The 21,357-nt window shown below is 42.3% G+C and overlaps 1 protein-coding gene across 8 annotated transcripts in view; it reads right to left on the bottom strand.

Moving 5' to 3' along the window:
• LOC112252674 (anoctamin-1) overlaps window positions 1–19,234 on the bottom strand; it is a 66,947-nt gene extending 47,713 nt beyond the window's left edge. For 4 of the 8 annotated variants that reach the window (XM_024424120.2, XM_024424123.2, XM_042323344.1 and 1 more), the window contains exons 1-3: window positions 19,070–19,234; window positions 8,554–8,735; window positions 2,735–3,082 (exon numbers count right to left, since the gene is read on the bottom strand). In XM_024424120.2, coding sequence (XP_024279888.2) covers window positions 2,735–3,082; window positions 8,554–8,661 — 456 coding nt within the window. In that variant the 5' untranslated portion in view covers window positions 8,662–8,735; window positions 19,070–19,234. Of the gene's footprint in view, window positions 1–2,734; window positions 3,083–5,114; window positions 5,333–8,553; window positions 8,736–19,069 lie in introns of those variants that run through there. The other 4 variants (XM_024424119.2, XM_024424122.2, XM_024424121.2 and 1 more) reach the window with 2 other exon arrangements.
• Between the last annotated feature and the right edge of the window lie 2,123 nt (window positions 19,235–21,357).

The following is a 21,357-nucleotide window of genomic DNA, read 5'->3' as shown; positions in this document are numbered from 1 at the left end:
GTGTGTGTGTGTGCTTGTCTGGAGTGTGTGTGTGTGTGTGTGCTTGTCTGGAGTGTGTGTGTGTGTGTGTGCTTGTCTGGAGTGTGTGTGTGTGTGTGTGCTTGTCTGGAGTGTGTTGTGTGTGTGTGTGCTTGTCTGGAGTGTGTGTGTGTGTGCTTGTCTGGAGTGTGTGTGTGTGTGTGTGTGTGTCTGTCTGCATGGGAGTGCATGGTGTGATCCTTCCACTGGGCCATCCCTATCCTGCCCTGTCCTGCCCTGCCCTGTCCTGCCCTGCCCTGCCCTGCCCTGCCCTGCCCTGCCCTGCCCTGCCCTGCCCTGCCCTGCCCTGCCCTGCCCTGTCCTGCCCCCTGCCCTGCCCTGCCCTGTCTGGGTAAAGAGATCCACCATGGCAGCTGTCATCTTGCCATCATCAGCACTCGGACCAACTTGATAGTCTCAGATTACTGAGACTTCACCCTCATGTCCTTCTTACTCTCTATTACAGATTACAGTTGGTCAACACACCACAAGCATACTGAAGGCTATCACTAGAAGTGCACAGGGTTTTCCCTTTTTCATTCACTCTCACTCTCTAGTCCAAAACGTTGATTTGATGAATCTCTTGATCCTGATCAGTGATTTTGATTTCAAAATGCATTGGCTTTGAATGAAGAAAAATAAGATTACATTGAAATTACTGATGTAATGTTGAAAGGATTTTGAAGTCCATAATGGCATTTTCAAAGACAGCCAAACATTGTCAGGTGTGAGAAACAGAACCCTCTTCAGAAAACAGACTGATGATGCAAGTTGGTTCTGTGATGCGGTTCTAAATAAATCCAACAAACAAACCAATGACAGCAGCCAGACATGTTGACGCAGTTAACCCACCCCCCTGCTAGTCCAGCTAGCCTTCTATAGGCCGGTTTCAGCTGGTGCTGTGCCAAACTACAATGTATATTTTGTGTAATGTTGCATGGTGGGGACAAAAATAACCCTGATCCACCAGCCTCCTGGAAAACTCTAGAGGGGCAACAGTATTGTACGTGATGTTCTCCCCTCTTCCCTAAGCTAACGCTCGGCTAACACTAGCTAATGCTAGACCTGGCCAGACATACAGTATATCACAAAAGTGAGTACACCCATCACATTTTTTGTAAATATTTGAGTATATCTTTTCATGTAACAACACTGAAGAAATTACACTTTGCTACAATGTAAAGTAGTGAGTGTACAGCTTGTATAACAGTGTAAATTTGCTGTCCCCTCAAAATAACTCAACACACAGCCATTAATGTCTAAACCGCTGGCAACAAAAGTGAGTACACCCCTAAGTGAAAATTTCCAAATTGGGCCCACAGTGTCAATATTTTGGGTGGCCACCATCATTTTCCAGCACTGCCTTAACCCTCTTGGGCATGGAGCTCACCAGAGCTTCACAGGTTGCCACTGGAGTCCTCTTCCACTCCTCCATGACGACATCACGGAGCTGGTGGATGGTGCACTCCTCCACCTTCCGTTTGAGGATGCCCCACAGATGCTCAATAGGGTTTAGATCTGGAGACATGCTTGGCCAGTCCATCACCTTGACCCTCAGCTTCTTTAGCAAGGCAGTGGTCATCTTGGAGGGGTGTTTGGGGTCGTTATCATGTTGGAATACTGCCCTGCGGCCCAGTCTCCGAAGGGAGGGGATCATGCTCTGCTTCAGTATGTCACAGTACATGTTGGCATTTATGGTTCCCTCAATGAACTGTAGCTCCCCAGTGCCGGCAGCACTCATGCAGCCCCAGACCATGACACTCCCACCACCATGCTTGACTGGAGGCAAGACACACTTGTCTTTGTACTCCTCACCTGGTTGCCGCCACACACGCTTGACACCATCTGAACCAAATAAGTTTATCTTGGTCTCATCAGACCACAGGACATGGTTCCAGTAATCCATGTCCTTAGTCTGCTTGTCTTCAGCAAACTGTTTGCGGGCTTTCTTGTGCATCATCTTTAGAAGAGGCTTCCTTCTGGGATGACAGCCATGCAGACCAATTTGATGCAGTGTACGGCGTATGGTCCCACCCCTTCAACCTTTACAGCAATGCTGGCAGCACTCATACGTCTATTTCCCAAAGACAACCTCTGGATATGACGCTGAGCACGTGCACTCAACGTCTTTGGTCGACCATGATCTTGGCCACCGTGCTGCAGCTCAATTTCAGGGTCTTGGCAATCTTCTTATAGCCCAGGCCATCTTTCTGTAGAGCAACAATGATTTTTTTTCAGATCCTCAGAGAGTTCTTTGCCATGAGGTGCCATGTTGAACTTCCAGTGACCAGTCAGTATGAGGGAGTGTGAGAGCGATGACACCAAATTTAACACACCTGCTCCCCATTCACACCTGAGACCTTGTAACACTAACGAGTCTCATGACACCGGGGAGGGAAAATTACTAATTGGGCCCAATTTGGACATTTTCACTTAGGTGTGTACTCACTTTTGTTGGCAGCGATTTAGACATTAATGGCTGTGTGTTGAGTTATTTTGAGGGGACAGCAAATTTACACTGTTATACAAGCTGTACACTCACTACTTTACATTGTAGCAAAGTGCCATTTCTTCAGTGTTGTCACATGAAAAGATATACTCAAATATTTACAGAAATGTGAGGGGTGTACTCACTTTTGTGATACACTGTAGCTAATAATATCGGGTGGGTTTGAGGCTGTAAAAAAGAACAGAACAGAACAGAGAAGCAACTCACATCCTCATCCTTCTCCAGCTCCAGGCCCATATCCCTCAGGTTGCCCTCAAACTCTTCCCGGCGGTAGCGCTTGTCGTCCTCGTGGTAGTCCATGCTGTGGTCCTGAGAGGCCACCTCCGGGTCACCTCTGGGCTGCGGGGGCGGGGGTCGTCCCAGCCTGGCCGTCCCGCGGCGGAGGCTCCGTGTGAAGGCATTGTCGGTGAAGCGGGAGGACTGTCGGTTAGAGCGGGAGCTGCTGGGCTTTTTGATGTGGTAGGTGAGGATGTAGTCCACACGCCTCTCTCCATCCTGGAAGTATAGGCCGTGCTGGCATTGGGTGTTCTCCTCGGGTGTCAGGGAGTTCAGGAGCTGGGGAGAGAGGAGAGGGCTGTGCATTAGAGAGGGGAGGGCTGTGCATTAGAGAGGACTAGCTACCTACCTGAACCATGTTCATGTGTGTGTGCTGTGAAGCTTTTGCCATTCGACTGGTCAGTGAGCCAGTTAGACTACAGGAGTCAAGTTGGGAGAGTCACCTAGTCCCAAAGGGGTTCCTGTGGATTTCTGGTTCCCCTTGGGAGAAGTGACCACTTTGAACCTGAATGCTGATTTGCAAGGCAAGCACTATTGAGAATTATTCAGTAAACAACAAGTTATTAAACAAAATTGCATCCAACAAAAGTGTTGCTACTATGTATGCGTGCATACAAACGATTAACCAAACCTGATTCACACACACCTGATTCTTTATTTTATGATATATCATTCATTTATACGAATGGCATCTATAGGTATGATATTATAATTTCTTATTGTACAAACTTTGCTGAACATCAATCACAACATTTTGTTATACAGTAGATCATTCAAATCCCTGTGATTTCTCTACTCTTTCTAAGTTTGCTGACATCCACCTGAATATTTGGTGTCAGAATTCTAACTAGGTTCATCACATACGCATATGTTTGATCCGGTCAGAGTTGGACATTTCCATGGAGTTTTCAGAGGGATCGGCTAGTCAACAATTGCTATCGGACATCAAGCTTATATGACCAGGAAAGTTTGGCTGACTTCAAAACTCATTCCTGATCTGCTGGCCTTCTATTGTATCAATAGTTGGTATTATCGTTGGAGACATCCAACAGTCTCATCTCTCAAACATCTGTAACTATTCAAAGACAGAAAATACATTTGTTTTGGTAGACTGATGAAGAACCGCACATACCGGTATTCTGTGTGCCACTATCAATATAGTATTATTTACCTATTTAAAGGCAGTTGCACGAGGCACCTTCAAGACACACTTGAACTGTTTTATTTCGGGTAAGAGTGCCAAAATGGTTGATGATTGTTTTTTGTGTGTGTAGACGTGGGTGTTTGGATGTTTGGGTGCACACAAGACGACATGCTAGGCATATACTGATGGTCTTGAGAGGTCTGGATTGGTTGGGTCCAGCTAACTACAAGCTTCTGTTCACAGTGTCCAGCCCATTGACCATACCAACATACTTCAAACTGTGTGACTTATCAGTTGGAATAATATTGTCCAATATTCCTGCGAACTATTTTAATAGCACAGACTGACCCCACTGATTCTCTATTTTTAATCACAATATTTAAAAAGTGGATTGTGGCCCGCCCCACATACACAATCATTTTGACCTAATTTGACAATTCCACATTCTACCCTCACACGACGGCAAGGAGAACTGAATACACTGTTCCATTTGTACCACTGGTTGAGAAGGTTTCAGGATCCACTCGCTACTAGCCGAACGTTACGTGTAAAACTGGAAACACATGGTCACAGACCGCAACATGATAAGGGAGTTGAAAAAGAGTGATGCGTGATGACGTTATCGGATATATACATTTCACTCATTTCACACACACCCCTCTCTTGTATGGTACAAGTCTTCACAGGGCTTCTTGTGTAATGTGGAACGAGACAGACATTAAAAAGTGTCAGACGTGTACGGTAGATACTTGTTCTGTAATTAGGCTACGTGATCCTTTTCTCTCTGCAAGCTGTCAAACCAGGTCAAGCCATCTCTCAACTATATTGAGATTAAACAATCCTAGCACAACAGTTACTATAAATGGATTCACAACAGACAAAATGAATGTATTCATTACTTGACCAAGTTGAAGTGGAAACTACATTCCCACAAAACAATCATACGTCTGACTTCCACCTACAGTATTATTTTCCAGCAAATCAAAGTTTCAAATCATAAGCAAAGTGAAATAACTGCCAAATGAATCTTCACTCTAAAAACCAAATACCAAACTACGACAAAGCAGCAGTCCCCCTGAGATAGTTTGTCTCAGTCTCTACTGAAGTACTAGTACGTTAACACGTGATGTAAATCCACACATGCTGTATCTTCGTCATTCCACTCACTTGAAATTTGCCATGAAAAACCACATCCTTTAAGAAGTGCCTGGGCTTGCTAGCTGTGTCTGCTGAGTTATGAAGCAGTGAAGTCCCTGAGCTCTCTGGTGTTTCTTCTGCCATCTTCCCATCACTAGGCGAGCGCCACCGCTGACTACTGCTATTAAACAGAGCTCTCTCTCTCTTTCCCTCGCTCTCTCGTTCTCTCTCCAGCTTTCGCTGTCACCGTCCACAGGGGTGAACAAGCCCAACGTCTCTCTGCTACAAGACCCACTACTTGTTACTTGAGAAGAGTCTGAGACGCCAAGTAGCTAATATTAGCCTTGATCTGAAAGCGACAAGGTGCCCTCTCCTATCTCAATCCCTCATTACATATAAAAGCCATACCAGATATTCAGCATTATTTCAATGGCTGCTAATCATTTGGAGGTCAAGGTTAAGCCACAATACATTTAAATGTAGACTGGGTGGTTTAAGCCCTGAATGGCTATATGACAAAACATGTCTTTTTACTGCTCTAATTACGCTGGTAACCAGTTTACAATAGCAATAAGCACCTTGGAGGTTAGGGATATATGGCCAATATTAGCATGGCTATGGGCTGTATCCAGGCACTCCGCATTGCGTCTGCCTAAGAACAGCCCATAGCCGTGGTATATTGGCCATATACCACACCCCCTCAAGGCATATTGCTTGATTAGAACGTAAACATTGGCCCAACCCAGATGTGATTCCACAGGTCCCAGGGTGGTTTGGTAGAAAAACAATTCTGGAACCTAACCAGTTAAAACTAATACGGTAATGATGCGATTATTCTGCTGTCAAAAGGTTTAATATGGCTATGAGGCTATGATGGGACCAGAGTTTTTCTAATCGGGTTGGTTTAAAAAAAGCCTTGGGGAGGATGAAAACCCTGTCAAACTGCAGCAACCTTGTACTTGTTCATATGCATTATATTTTAAAGAAGGACTAGAGGTGGTACCTTTACCCAGACACAGAGAAAGCAACATGATTGGACAATAAAACTCACAGGGCTGAGCTTGCGTTCTGCAAGTTTGCATCGCCCAGTCCTGCTCTATGTTAGCTACTGTGTTTATTGATTCATTCCAGTTCATCATTTTGGATTGAAAAAGTCTAGGTAGCCTAGCCAGCCCAAGTTTTAATATAAAACAAATTTGATCCCGCTCACAAACGGGCTATAAATACACAATGTTACCACTTTGTTTACCCTGGCCAGAGGGACGCAGCCTACAGATCAGAAATGTTTTCTTTTGTCCATGCAATATACAGCATGCAAGATCGCTAATGTTTAGGTGTGTAGGCTGCAACATGTATTGAAGACTTTTTGCTTGTGTCTGTCTGAGTGATGTGTTATCATGGTTGCTAAATAAATACCGGAGGAAAGCGGAGAGCGCCCACGACCCGCGATTTCCGTGAATCTGATTTGCATGAGACACGCAAACAGCTTGCAAAAGCACTCTGATGTGAAGGACAAAGAAATTCTTCGCAAGTTGACATATCATAAGGCAAACCTGATTGAAAAGTGCTGTGGCAAATGCCGCTTCACCACATGTTTTCCGACGGCCTTTGCCCAACCAGTACAAACATTCCCCTGAGAGGGTCCTCGGTGACATAATTTCTCATCGCAACACAGAGATGGATCACCACTTCAGATGTGGCACAAAATACGCAGTGTTGAATAAGAGGTCATTAAACACATTAGAAAATGGTTTAAGCATCAGCCAATTAAAATCATCGACGTAGTGTCACGTGATAGAACGCTACATTGTAGCTGGTCCCATCAGATAATATGGCACATGTTAGCCCCTATGCTAACCTCAACAGGTGGCAGTGAATATTTCCTGTAAGAAATTCCTCATCATCCTATTAAAGATATTACATTTGTTCTCCAGAAACCAATGGCATTTCTTAAAACGGGTCAACTCGGCCACCAGAGGGATAAATGCAAATCTCCAAATGTAAATTCAACCTTCATTCAATTCTTCAGCCAGCATTTCCCAAACGGCTTGTTACAGAACTGTTCCATGTCTACATAGACCCAAAATATCCAACACATAGCAGACATCGGTTTACATTATACAGTATCAGTCAGTCCAGTCCAAACTCTTGTCACAGTGTTGAGAGGGACATGTGCAGACGGAGGAGAAAAATGTGTAACACTAAGATCATTTATTTAGCTAAGACAGACATCTCGTGACTTGTCATACGCACATCTGTGACCTACAACAATTGACAGATAAAGTCAGTTAATGAAAAGGCCATCAAGACAAAAGCAAACAACCATTTCTGTATGGACCTCACTTTGTGCTCGGAGGCATTGCCATGCTGAAACAGGAAAGGGCCTTCCCCAAACTGTTGCCACAAATTTGGAAGCACAGAATAATCTAGAATTTCATTGAATGCTGTAGCGTTAAGATTTCCCTTCACTGGAACTAAGGAGCATAGCCTGAACCATGAGAAACAGCCCCAAACCATTATTCCTCCTCCAGCACACTTTACAGTTGGCACTGTGCATCGGGGCAGGAAGCGTTCTCCTGGAATCCGCCATACCCAGATTAGTCTGTCAGACTGCCAGATGGTGATTCCTCACTCCAGAGAACGCATTTCCACTGCTCCAGAGTCCAATGGCTGCGAGATTTGCACCACTCCAGCCGACACTTGGCAATGCGCATGGTGATCTTAGGCTTGTGTGCGGCTGCTCGGCCATGCAAACCCATTTCATGAAGCTCCGAAAAGTTATTGTGCTGACGTTGCTTCCAGAGGCAGTTTGGAACTCGGTAGTGAGTGTTGCAACTGAGGACAGACGTTTTTTCCACACTCAGCGGTCCCATTCTGTGAGCTTGTATGGCCTACCACTTCGTGGCTGAGCCATTGTTGCTCCTACACATTTCCACTTCACAATAACAGCACTTACAGTAAACCAGGGCAGCTCTAGCAGAGCAGAAATTTGACGAACTGACTTGTTTGAAAAGGTGGCATCCTATGACGGTAGCACGTTGAAAGTCACTGAGCTCTTGAGTAACGCCATTCTACCGCCAATGTTTGTCTATGGAGATTGCATGGTTGTGTGCTCGATTTTGTACACCTGTCAGCAAAGGGTGTGGCTGAAATAGCCGAATCCCCCACTAATTTGAAGGGGTGTCCCCATGGTTTTGTATATATAGTGTACAGCAATTGACAAATAAAGTCAGTTAATAAAAAGGCCATCTATACAAAAGGAAACAAATAATACAGGAATGAGGTACCACTGTCATCTAAACTTATCATCGGGAAAAGCAACCAATTAGTCTTGCAAGGGTGTTCGACACTGTCAACACTAGCTTTACTGTGCTGGATGTTCTTTCCAGGAATCCGATGTTGCTATGTGCTAGCTACTATGTGCTGTGGACTGTGATTTGCCAGTTGCTGATAAGTAAAGGTGGCTTACTATGGAATCCGGCTGGACATAGCCTATGTCCTCGATGCCCTTGATGTTGATGATATCCACCTCTTTCTCTTTGCCAGGGATGGGGGTGGACCTCTCATTCTTCTCCATGGCTTCCCCAGACTGCTGGCCAGTCTCTTGGGGCTCTCCTGACGGGTCCGTGTCCTGGGTCAGGTGGGCTTTACCTGGGGAGACAAACAGCAAGGTGCACCTCTCAAGTCTCAACACATACATTCTGGGTTGGTTGTAAAGTACCATAGATGATGAATAAGCTTTTCTGTAGGCTATAATATAGGCCTATGTGAGTTCAAATGTATAGGCTCATATAATGTAGAGTATGTGTCCATGATATGTTTCCGGTGCTAAAATTGTAGGAGCATACCTTCAGGTACTCTTTATGCATGTTTCCATCTAGTTCAGGCCATGTTTCAAAGTTACAACTGTGAGTTATCACGTGCAACACTGACAGCAAGCAGTAGATGTACTGGACATATAGTGGGCCATATCACAGAAATGATCTAGCTCATGGATGTGTTTTAAACTCAATTTGGGGTGGTCCACAATGTGGTTTTTAAAAATCTTTATTTTGTATTGTTATATCATTGCGGAATGACAATTAAATCAATTGTTCTAACTCTAACTGGATGTGCATGCATATCAAATAAGGACATACTGGCAAATAATATCAAATAAGGACATACTGGCTAAATAATATCAAATAAGGATATACTGGCTAAATAATATCAAATAAGGACATACTGGCTAAATAATATCAAATAAGGATATACTGGCTAAATAATATCAAATAAGGGCATACTGGCTAAATGATATCAAATAAGGACATACTGGCTAAATAATATCAAATAAGGACATACTGGCTAAATAATATCAAATATCAAAAGATTTTTCATCCCCCTTGTGTAATTCATTTGCTTAATAATCTATGCAATAACAAAACGCTTATAAAAGTGTAAAGTGCTATTGTTTGTTTTTCATGGTCATCCATAACTAAAGCATCCAAAAGCAACATTTATATCTGTGAAATCATCCCTCTCAATCTCCCGCTAGCTGCCCAGGCAGGCCAGGGTCCGACTCAGATGACATCTGAGAGTTTGCAGCTGAGCGTTGTTTATTTTTCAGACATACTGCACTATGTGAATTGCTCCTTGGACTCTGTTGAACCTCACCCGGATGGTGCTTTTCCTCAATTCAAAGGGAAGATGTGCGTGCATCTTCACTAACATAAGCTACTGTCCAGCTGGTCTCCATCAAGTCCCTGACTATCTCTGACTCAGGGCTCACTTCTCTGCAACATGAATTATCTGTTAGCTTCAAAACATTGGGCTTCCACCCAGTTGTGTGTTTGGCAGTTTAAATAAGCAGACCCGAGGATTAGAAGGAGTCTCCGTGGGAATCATTGTTTTTTTTTTTTTTAAAGAATGAAGAGGAAAAGAAAAAGGAAAAAAAATAACTTCCTCTCGTTCTAATATTAGAATGGTCTCTGTGGAATTTGGACAAGCTACACTTCAATTAATATCAAGTTGACCATAGGTCAATCTTTCTACACAGGATACTACAAAAAATGTTGAATAAAAGAGAAACCAAAGTACTGTGAATTCACAATTTGTGTTCAATAACCTGATGAAAATTAAATGCATTTAATATTACATATACAAATCAGAATAAAGGAGATCTAATGATAAACATAATGGGTCCACAAACACACCCACACATCTAAAGTCCTATAGATTGTATCCAAGTGAACTTGATAAATGGTTAAATATTGCTAAATGCTGGTTTTGTTATGATAATGTCATGATGTTATAGGTTATATCTTAAACATATTAAACATGACTTTAAATGAACAATGGACGACACGGACAAATATTCGTACTAATAAAATGTGTAAATTCATTGTCATCGTTCATTCTTAACATTTCCTTTGTTGTTGTATCCAGTCCCATTCTCATCCATTCTGTTCCTCTTGAACTCTAAAACTCTAAGAACTGCAGTATCTCGTCAACTCAAACGGAAACACTCAACTCGAAAGTAAAGTTTGAAATCCCAGTCCTAAAAGAAAAGTCCTAAAAGATTGCCAGAGTTCTCTTTGACCTGCTTTGAAAATGTTTGACACTAAGTTATTCATAGACAGAGAAAAGTTTATACTTTTTTTTTTTTTGAACAAAAAACATGCTTATTCAGCATAAATCAGTAGACTCTCAACGGAGGTGCACTGTTAGATCTCCCAGACCAGACCCGATGCTACTCCAATTAGAACAACCTTGCAAAGTCAACGGATCACAACAATCTCTCTAGACACACACGGTACTAGACACAGAATCAGGTTATCCTTCCACCACAAATTGTAATCCAACACCAAACCCTACTCAAAGTGTGTATCTAGCTCCATCCCAGTCCCTATAAGACAATGGAAGAGGAAGTATAGGATCAATATAGGACCAGAGATGATGACATCATGGGCTATTGGGGTAATCAAATATGTTTTATGCATATATTTTCGTTAGTAAAGCAGGTGTTGACTGAGAGCCAAACGCCTAATCAGTTTCGAGGTCAATGCTCGTGACTCTTCCAGTTTGACAAACATATTAAGAGTTCCAAAACGCTATATCCACAAATTTTTCACATTTGTGTTTTTTAAAATCAGAAATGATTGGTCATCGGTACCTTCTTTTGTGTGTAAAATATTACTGTTCTCAGATGTTTCATTCATAGTTTTTAGATGTGTATTAAAATGGGTTTTTGTTGCAAAACACTATGTTGCACTCCTGCCATCATCATTACGCTCACCTGCGCCTCTCGGGAGGCCCCCGACCATGTTATTTTTGGGAAGTATATTTGATTCTGAGTTCGGAAATATGAAGTTCGTATTTCTAAGACACATACATTCAGTCGTTCCGAACTCAGTTCGCTAGCGCTAAAGACAGAGACTCACTCGGCTGGGGGTAGAACATGAGCAGATCAGATACAGAGCTGAAACGCCAATTAAGGTGTTGACATGTCCTAATAATTTGAATGGCTCCCCAGAAAACAAGGCGCTTAAGTCGGCGCACACTTACTTCAATTAACATAAGCAGAGTAAGGTGTTTACATGACTATTGCATAATATGCCTGCTGCCATAATCAGTTTTATATCAAATTATTCCTGTGCATGTAAACATACTCAGTGTAGCCTACCCCTTCATCTCAAACTGGTGCAGCCAGAAGAGCCTGGTTCCTCTCCAGGTCTTCCTTCTAGAAGTATGTTGTGGTCTATGTTACTGTAAAAAGCACTTTGTGACAACTGCTGACGCAAAAAGGGTTTTATACATTTGATTGACCGATTGATTGATTTGATGGGACACCATAGGTCATAAGACAACCGAGCAAAGTGAACGTGACCACAGTGTGTTGACACTACGCGGTCACTGCATTTCATCCCACATCCCAAAAAGCATCTGCCACATGACGGTCCCCAAGGCAGGAAGTAGATGGGTGGTGTAGCAGCGAATCTTTCTGGAGACCCTGAGCTGATGACATTGCAGGTTCCAGGGGCCCTACAGTTAAACTAGTATGTGATGTGTGTACACACATAGTAATTACAAAGCAGATATTGAGTTAACGATGCAGTCTCTAACCTATGTCTCATTTCAAACAGTAGTTTTGAAAGTGGTGCTCACGAGCCAAAACGGGTCCCTGTTTTTTGTTTACTGTGTCATCCAGTTGTAGGTCATCCATTTCACATGATATGTTACAAATTTAGCAATTTATATGATATCACCCTAGATTCAGTACAATTTGCATGCCGCCCCAACAGATCCATGGATGATGCAATTGCCATCACACTGCACACTGCCCTATCCCATCTTGGAAAAGAGCAATACCTATGTAAGAATGCTGTTAATTGACCACAGCTTAGCCTTCAACACCATAGTGCCCTCCAAGCTCATCACTAAGCTCGCTGCCCTGGACCCTAACACCAAGCTCGCTAAGTCCTGGATTTCCTGACGGGCCAAACCCAGGTGGTGAAGGTAGGCAACAACACCTCCGCTATGCTGATCCTCAACACAGGGGCTCCACAAGGGTGAATGCTCAGCCCCCTCCTGTACTGCCTGTTGACCCAGGACTGTGTGGCCAAGCATGTCTCCAACTCAATCATCAAGTTTGCAGATGACACAACAGTGGTAGGCCTGATTAACAACAACAACTAAACAGCCTACAGGGAGGATGTGAGGGACTTGAGGAGACAGCAGAAGGAGCACGCCTCCATCCACATCAACGGGGCTGCAATGGAGAGGATGAAAAACTTCACTAAGCAAGAATGTGGTGAAGAAGACCTCAGCAGGCTGAACAAATTCCATTTGACCCTCACAAACTTCTACAGATGCAAGATTGAGAGCGCCTGGTATGACAACTGCACCGTCCACAGCTACAGGGCTCTCAAGAGGGTGGTACTGTCAGCCCAACACATCACCGGGGGCACACTGTCTGCCCTCCAGGACATCTACAGCACCCGGTGTCACAGAAAGGCCAAGAAGATCATCAAGGACCTCAACCACCAGAGCCATGGCCTGTTCATCCCGCTACCATCTTGTAAGTGGAGACAGTACAGGCTCCACAAAGCTGAGACCGAGAGACTGAAAAACGAACTTTCTAGCTCCAGGCCATCGGACTGTTAAATAGTCACCACTAGCCGGCCTCCGCCCAGTACACTGCCCTGAACAATAGTCACTGTTACTAACCACCCGGTACCTGACCCTGCACCTAAGAAATTGCTGCCCTATGTACATACTGTAGTCATTGAACACTCAGTTTAATAATGTTTACCTACTGTTTTACCTACTTCATATGTATTTACTGTATTCCAGTCAAGGATCATCCTATATACAGTCGAAGTCAGAAGTTTACAGACACCTTAGCCAAATACATTTAAACTCAGTTTTTCACAAGTCCTGACATGTAATCTTAGTAAAATGTACCTGTCTTAGGTCAGTTAGGATCACCACTTTATTTTAAGAATGTGAAATTGCAGTAGTAAGAGAGAATGATTTATTTAAGCTTTTACTTATTTCATCACATTCCCAGTGGGTCAGAAGTTTACATACACTCAGTTAGTATTTGGTAGCAGCATTGCCTTTAAATAGTTTAACTTGGGTCAAATATTTCAGGTAGCCTTCCACAAGCTTCCCACAATAAAAGTTGGGTGAATTTTGACCCATTCCTCCTGACAGAGCTGGTGTAACTGAGTCAGGTTTGTAGGCCTCCTTGCTCGCACACGCGTTTTCAGTTCTGCGTACACATTTTCTATAGGATTGAGGTCAGGGCTTTGTGATGGCCACTCCAATACCTTGACTTTGTTGTCCTTAAGCCATTTGTCACGACTTCTACCGAAGGTAACTCCTCTCCCTGTTCGGGCGGCGCTCGGCGCTCGGCATCGCTGGTCTACTAGCCGCTACCGATCCCTTTTTCTTTTTCTGGTTGTTTTGTCTGTGTTCCTTTTCACACCTGGTTTCAATTGCTTTGATTTCTGTGGGAATATAGGGCACCTGTTACCTGCCGTAATTCGTGCAGGATTAAGCTTGTGAGTATTAGCGTTCAGTATTCTATGCGGTTTATTGTTTTCGCATTGACGTATGTGTATGTAGTGTCGGAACTGTGGTTGTTCCTCCGTGTACTGACACGAGTTTGTTTTCCTTCGAGCGCGTTGTTTGGACATTCATCTGGGCCAATTTTGTATTGGTGGACTATGTGTACAGATCTCTACATTAAACACGCTTCTCCAAGAAAATCCCTGCTCTCCTGCGCCTGACTCCTACACCTCTCACCGAGACGCACTTTATCACACCATTTTGCCACAACTTTGGAAGTATGCTTGGGGTCATTGTTAATTTGGAAGACCCATTTGCAACCAAGCTTTAACTTCCTGACTGATGTCTTGAGATGTTGCTTCAATATATCCACATCATTTTCTTGCCTCATGATGCCATCTATTTTGTGAAGTGCACCAGTCCCTCCTGCAGCAAAGCACCCCCACAACATGATGTTGCCACCCCCATGCTTCACGGTTGGGATGGTGTTCTTCAGTTTGCAAGCCTCACCCTTTTTCCTCCAAACATAACGATTGTCATTATGGCCAAACAGTTCTATTTTTGTTTCATCAGGCCAGAGGGCATTTTTCCAAAAAGTATGATATTAGTCCCGATGTGCAGTTGTAAACTGTAGTCTGGCTTTTTATGGCAGTTTTGGAGCAGTCTTCTTCTTTGCTGAGCAGCCTTTCAGGTTATGTCGATATAGGACGCATTTTACAGTGGATATAGATACTTTTGTACCTGTTTCCTCCAGCATCTTTACAAGGTCCTTTGCTGTTGTTCTGAGATTGATTTGCACTTTTCACACCAAAGTACGTTCATCTCTAGGAGACAGAATGCGCCTCCTTCCTGAGCGGTATGACGGCTGCGTGGTCCCATGGTGTTTATACTTGCGTGCTATTGTTTGTTCAGATGAACGTGGTACCTTCAGGCGTTTGGAAATTGCTCCCAAGGATGAACCAGACTTGTGGAGGTCTACAGTTTTTTTCTAAGGTCTTGGCTGATTTCTTTTGATTTACCCATGATGTCAACCAAAGACGCGCTGAGTTTGAAGGTAGGCCTTGAAATACATCCACAGGTACACCTCTAATTGACTCAAATTATGTCAATTAGCCTATCAGACACTTCTAAAGCCATGACATCATTTTCTGGAATTTTCCAAGCTGTTTAAAAGCACAGTCAACTTAGTGTATGTAAACTTCTGACCCACTGGAATTGGGATACAGTGAATTATAAGTGAAATAATCTGTCTGTAAACAATTATTGGGAAAATTACTTGTCTCATGCACAAAGTAGATTTCCTAACCGACTTGTCAAAACTATAGCTTGTTTACAAGAAATGTGTGGAGTGGTTGAAAAAAATAGTTTTAATGACTCCAACCCAAGTGTATGTAAACTTCCGACTTCAACTGTAACTATGGCTGTACACATCTTTTCTATTCATATACTGTCCATAATGTGTATACACACCATTATATACATGCACATTATATTTATATTCCGGATTCTGACATTGCTCGTTCAAAACATTTATATATTTCTTAATTCCTTTCTTTTTCTTTTTGGGATTTCCGTGTATTGTTTTGTATTGTCAGGTATTACTGCACATTTGGAGCTAGAAACATAAGCAGAAACATAAGCATTTCAGTACACCTGCGATAATATCTGCTAAATATGTGTATTCGACCAATAAATCACATTTGATTTGATTTTGATCTGATGCGAATTTTCCAATTTGTGTGATATGTTATAAATGATGTTCCAATTCGTACAATATCTTATGAATTTGTTGTGATTAAGACACAGGAGTGCATGCTTAAGTAATTGGACTGGACTTTAGAAACAATCCCAATGTAACCAAACCAAAATGTATCACATGCACATTGACAGCACATAGGGCCCAGACCTAATGACACTTTCAATTTGAAGGGAGCCCTTGAGTTTAAGAAAATGTGTCATGTGTGAGCACATATTAGTCCAATTGTACAGTAAATATTGACAAGAAGAACTAGTGCAAACCAAACCAAAATGAAATCAGTCTTGTTGTCTTACATGATAAACCAAACACATTTATCAGTTACAAGTTACTCAAGTCTCTCACTTACCGTGTGGATAGCCACTACCTACAATACGAACTTGATAGGCTGCACTGTAAAACTTTTCTCTCATAATTTACAGCATTATACTGGCAGCAGAGTTGCCAGGTAAATACTGTAATTTGCTTTACAGCCGGGATGCTGTATAATGTTTTACAGTAAAACAAATAGTGGCGTCTAATACAGTTATACAGTTATAGTAATATGATGGCAACTCTGATGCCAGTATAATGCTGTCAATTTACAGTACAGCATGTTACCGAAACCAGTTTTACGGTACTAATACTCTTATTGTAGTCTTTTTTTCTGGAATTGTATTGAACTAATGAATTCATTAATGGATGGATGAAATTTATTGAGGGGGGGGGGGCTGGGTTTGCAATTTACAGTTTTACTGTAATTGCATGGGATTGTGTCAAGAACTGCAACGCAGGTCCTAAAGTTTTGTACACTCAGTATATATTAATATTTGGTCTTTAATATCACTTGTACTTCTAGAGTCCTTAACGAATGCTTCCAAACCTGCAATGACTACAGGACAAAACAGACCAAGGGCATGGCAAACACTCAACCATTATAGGTTTGAAAGTTGCTGCTCCTCTACTATCCCCCCTATACACATTTCATTGTTGGGACACTACTAGCGCACATCAGTTAAATTGGTACAGCACTCTCAGAATATGCAACACATGTAGCCTCTTACAAGGCACACCTCAGAATATGTTCATGAGCCAGAAATAACAATACCATGCACCCACCAAAAATACGGTAGGGTACTGTATTCTGTCGGGTGTAATTATAGTACCATTTAAAATACAGTAGATCTTTACAGAAATGTATACTGTTAAACCAATGTTTCATTGGAATTTAAGGTACAATTTACCAGTTCCACCTAAAATCACATGTTAGTTGTATTGTATAATACTGTAAAAACAACAAGATCTTTTAACAGTGTACCCAGAAGGTGCTGAAAATATTTGTCCACTTCACCGCCGCTTCGAGAAGATATTTACTAAAATGGTCTGAGCTTAATGCGTCTCACCTGACAGCATGAGGTTGGCCCCTGAAACTGCCATTTTTTGTCTACAGTATGTATACATAAGCAATTACTGTAAAGCAATACAAGGATGGGAATCTTTGATGGGGGTGGGGGCCACCAAAAACCTGAACTTATCATGAGGGGCCGCAATTGCTAATATCCATATCCGCCCCTGTCCCCAATCGCACACAAAAAAATTGGCCCCCCTCTTGACAGTAGAGATTAGTTTTCCAAAACTTAGTTTTGGAGTCAATTTCGTGCAAATCTACACATTTTGCCATGGGGTGTAGGGAAAATGTTGCAGTTTTAAAGCAAGTTTTCTGCAATTCTACACATTTTGCCATGGGGCGGAGAGAAGATTGTACAACACATTTCAGCTCATTTGGAGATCAAAATCCTATCTAAAAATGTTAGCTGACATAGGCTAATTGACTGACTATCAGTGACTGACAAAACAAGAGAAGAACTGCTGATCCACAACCAAGTTTACATATTGCACCTTGTGTATTCTACTATTCTAACTTGTAACAGTAAGTTGAGACCCATGGTGGAAATTGATCAGAGGGCCCATCCTTGAAATGCAGTGTGTTAAAGTAATTTTCACAAGAGGCTACCAATAATAGGCTACCAATAAAAGTATTTTTCTGCATTTGACCCATAACGCAATGCAATTTAATTCTGTAAAACATGTCAAGTATTTTATTGTATGTTCTACAGTGTTTAACTGTTGAAATTACAGAAAAGTCTTACAGTGTGTAATGATTGAACATGCAGCATCGACAATATGACCTTCTGACAGCCTTGCACAGTGCACACCGACCTGACTGACAAAGACAGGTGAGGGTTTTTGCGACAGGGAAACTACTTTCTCACAACATGATCGTCATACTCCTGGATTAGTTTGTACACCTGACACCATAGAATATAAATCAAGCGTGACTGTCACTAAATCACATCCAAACAATAGGAAAGATACGAGTGGATGTTTCTGCTCCTGAGTGGCGCAGCGGACTAAGGCACTGCATTTCAGTGCTAGAGGTGTCACTACAGCCCCTGGTTCGATTCCAGGCTGTATCACAACTGGCCGTGATTGGGAGTCCCATAGGCCCAGCGTCGTTAGGGTTTGACCGTTTTAGGCCGTCATTGTAAATAAGAATGTATTCTTAACTGACTTGCCTAACAATGCGCTTTTGTAGCTTCTTATTTTTCTTTTGTAGCTTCTTATTTTAAACGGTCAATGGGATTGCCTAATGTTTGTATACCAAATCATATACTCACATTTTGTACAGGTACATATTGACGCTTAGTTTCATGTCTGTATAACAAAACTTTTTTAACGCTTGCTCAGACTCAAAAATATAACGACTTTCCCCTGCTCTCTCTGCTTGAAATCCCTTTCATCTAGCGGAGTCCGACCGATGCAAAGCGCCGCAGGTTAACCAGCTCTCTTTACAGTTCAAGTTAAAGATGCAAAAGACGAAAGTAAATAATTAATTCTTTGCATTTTATATCACACTCATAATTACACCATTGTATCAATTCACAAAACAATCGAAAAATAGATACACGTCTCGTTTTGTATGTTAATTACATCGTTATTACGCATGCAGATTAAAGGGTGTTATTGTCCTGCGTGAGAAACTGAGTTGACATGTATCATTTTGAAATATGCATTTAAACACGAAAAATAACAGTTTGCTGTGACAATGACTTAGGCTAGTCTTGTCATTGTTTCAACATCGCCACATAGCCATACCAACTGAAAAACATGATACAGAGATGTAGCAGCAACTTTATACCTGTAGTGGATGAAATAAAAAGCCTCCGGTCCAACCTGCTGAGAAGGTTTACAGAGAACTTAAATCCATAGTGACCATCAAGCAGTCAGCCTCTCCTCGTTCTTCCCGAGGACAGTCGGTGCGCGCTGCGCTCTTGTCAGCCCTCCTTCGTCGAGTCGCGCGAAAAGTGTGAGGCAGAGGAATATGCACGAAGATCTATATCTGAGGCAGTCCCTCTTTTCCTCTTAGTCATTGAAGTATCAGCCCATTTTTTATGGCGTAGAGTAAACCAATTGTAATTTAGGAGCCAAACATGCCCAACTCAATAATTTAATTCGCTAATACATTTAGGCAGGCCATGTATTTAGGCTGTATTGAATTAGCCATCGGGGTTTGTTCCATATGCATGAGACTACTTCACTTGATTGGGCATTATTATGTCCAACAAATACCATAACATACCACAATGTAATAATGAGGTGCTTTGAAACACTAAAACTAAACCTTAAAAGGAGACAAAACCTTTATTTTCCTGGAGTATTGAAACATATGGGTGTGAGGGTAGTGGGACAGATTTAAGGTGTACTGAAACATGACAAGGTGTGTTTTAACCAGTGGTGGTCGGTGCAGTTTAAGATGAGGGCGAACACTTTTTTTTCATGACCATGGCCTTATTTCTATTACAGCATTTCGGATGACTGTCATTCATATTCCATTCATCCATTTCAATGTAATAACGATAGGTTTAAACTCACATTTTCCCTATTCCCATCATGAGGTTGCTACAACCTAGCCTACGAATGAAGGTTTACAAAGTAGGTGCACGCAGGTCGAGAGAAAGATTTGAAGTGACAGTGACACATTCAATACAGTGACACACTCTCCTGCATCTAGCTGATCTAGGGAGTAATCATTAGTCCAACAGATGCAAATGAGAGTTTCTACTGGAAAAAAATCAGGTATGTTTGCCCCTGTTACGTTTGCTTCCGTTTAAGAAAAGTTGTTCAACAGATTCAATGGAATGAATACACCCCTGATCATGCGAAAACACAGTTCACTTTCATAGCAGCCGCATGGTATTCCTTCTCGCATCAATGCACTCTCCTCATCACCTTTTCCCTTCGATTGTGGACTTCAATGCACAACACATCAGCTGTATGAGACCAGGCGAAAAAAACCTTTCCAAGCCAAATCATATCATAACCGCTACACACCGCCTACATCGTTGACCCCATATTAGCTAAAGTAACGCCATAGCCAACATGGCTAATAGATGTACTGTGTTAGTAAACAAGCTACAATCATGCAGTAACGTTAGTGTTCAGCCAGTAAGCAGATTAGCACTTACACCGGCGGGCCCTGGTTGTCACGCCCTGGCCTTAGCATTTTGTGTTTTCTTTATTATTTTGGTCAGGCCAGGGTGTGACATGGGTGAATTATGGGTTGGTTTTGTCTAGGGTTTTTTTGTAGGTAATGGGATTGTGGTTAGTGGAGTTGTCTAGAAAAGTCTATGGTTGCCTGGAGTGGTTCTCAATCAGAGGCAGGTGTTTATCGTTGTCTCTGATTGGGAACCATATTTAGGCAGCCATATTCTTCGAGTGTTTCGTGGGTGATTGTTCCTGTCTCTGTTGCACCAGATAGGGCTGTTTCAGTTTTTCACGTTACGGTTATTGTTTTTGTATTGTTCGTTATTATCTTTATTAAATATGTATCAAGATAACCACGCTGCATTTTGGTCCTTGACTTGGAACAGTTCCAGCGTTGTTGTCTCGCTCTCTCTTTGAGTCAGCTACTCACAACATTTTATGCACTGCAGTGCAAGCTAGCTGTAGTTTACACTTTCTGTACTTGCTTAAATTCTCTGATCCTTTGATTGGGTGGACAGCATGTCAGTTCATGCTGCAAGAGCTCTGATAGGTTGGAGGACGTCCTCCGGAAGTTGACATAATTACTGTGTAATTCTATGGAAGGGAGAACCATGTATTGAAGTCTTTGTACCCAGAGGAGGACGGAAGCTTGCTGTCCTCCGTCTACACCATGTTGCTACCCTACAGAGTGCTGTTGAGGCTACTCTAGACCATCATTGCAAAACCGTGTGTTTTAATCAATTATTTGGTGACATGAGATTAAATGTAGTATAGTTTTATCTAAAAAGGATAACTTTTAAAATGTTTTGAGGATGGTCCTCCCCTTCCTCCTCTGACGAGCCTCCACTGGTTGTAACAGCACTTAATAAAGAGTTGTGCAACACCTTGCCAGAGACTGGGAGCACTAACCCGGAAAATAGTATTTATATTCAGAAGAGGGTA

Source organism: Oncorhynchus tshawytscha, linkage group LG06 (genome assembly GCF_018296145.1).
Source record: "Oncorhynchus tshawytscha isolate Ot180627B linkage group LG06, Otsh_v2.0, whole genome shotgun sequence".
Taxonomy (NCBI): domain Eukaryota; kingdom Metazoa; phylum Chordata; class Actinopteri; order Salmoniformes; family Salmonidae; genus Oncorhynchus; species Oncorhynchus tshawytscha.
The sequence above is the reverse complement of the archived record's forward strand: the minus strand, read 5'-3'. Positions and strand labels throughout refer to the sequence as shown.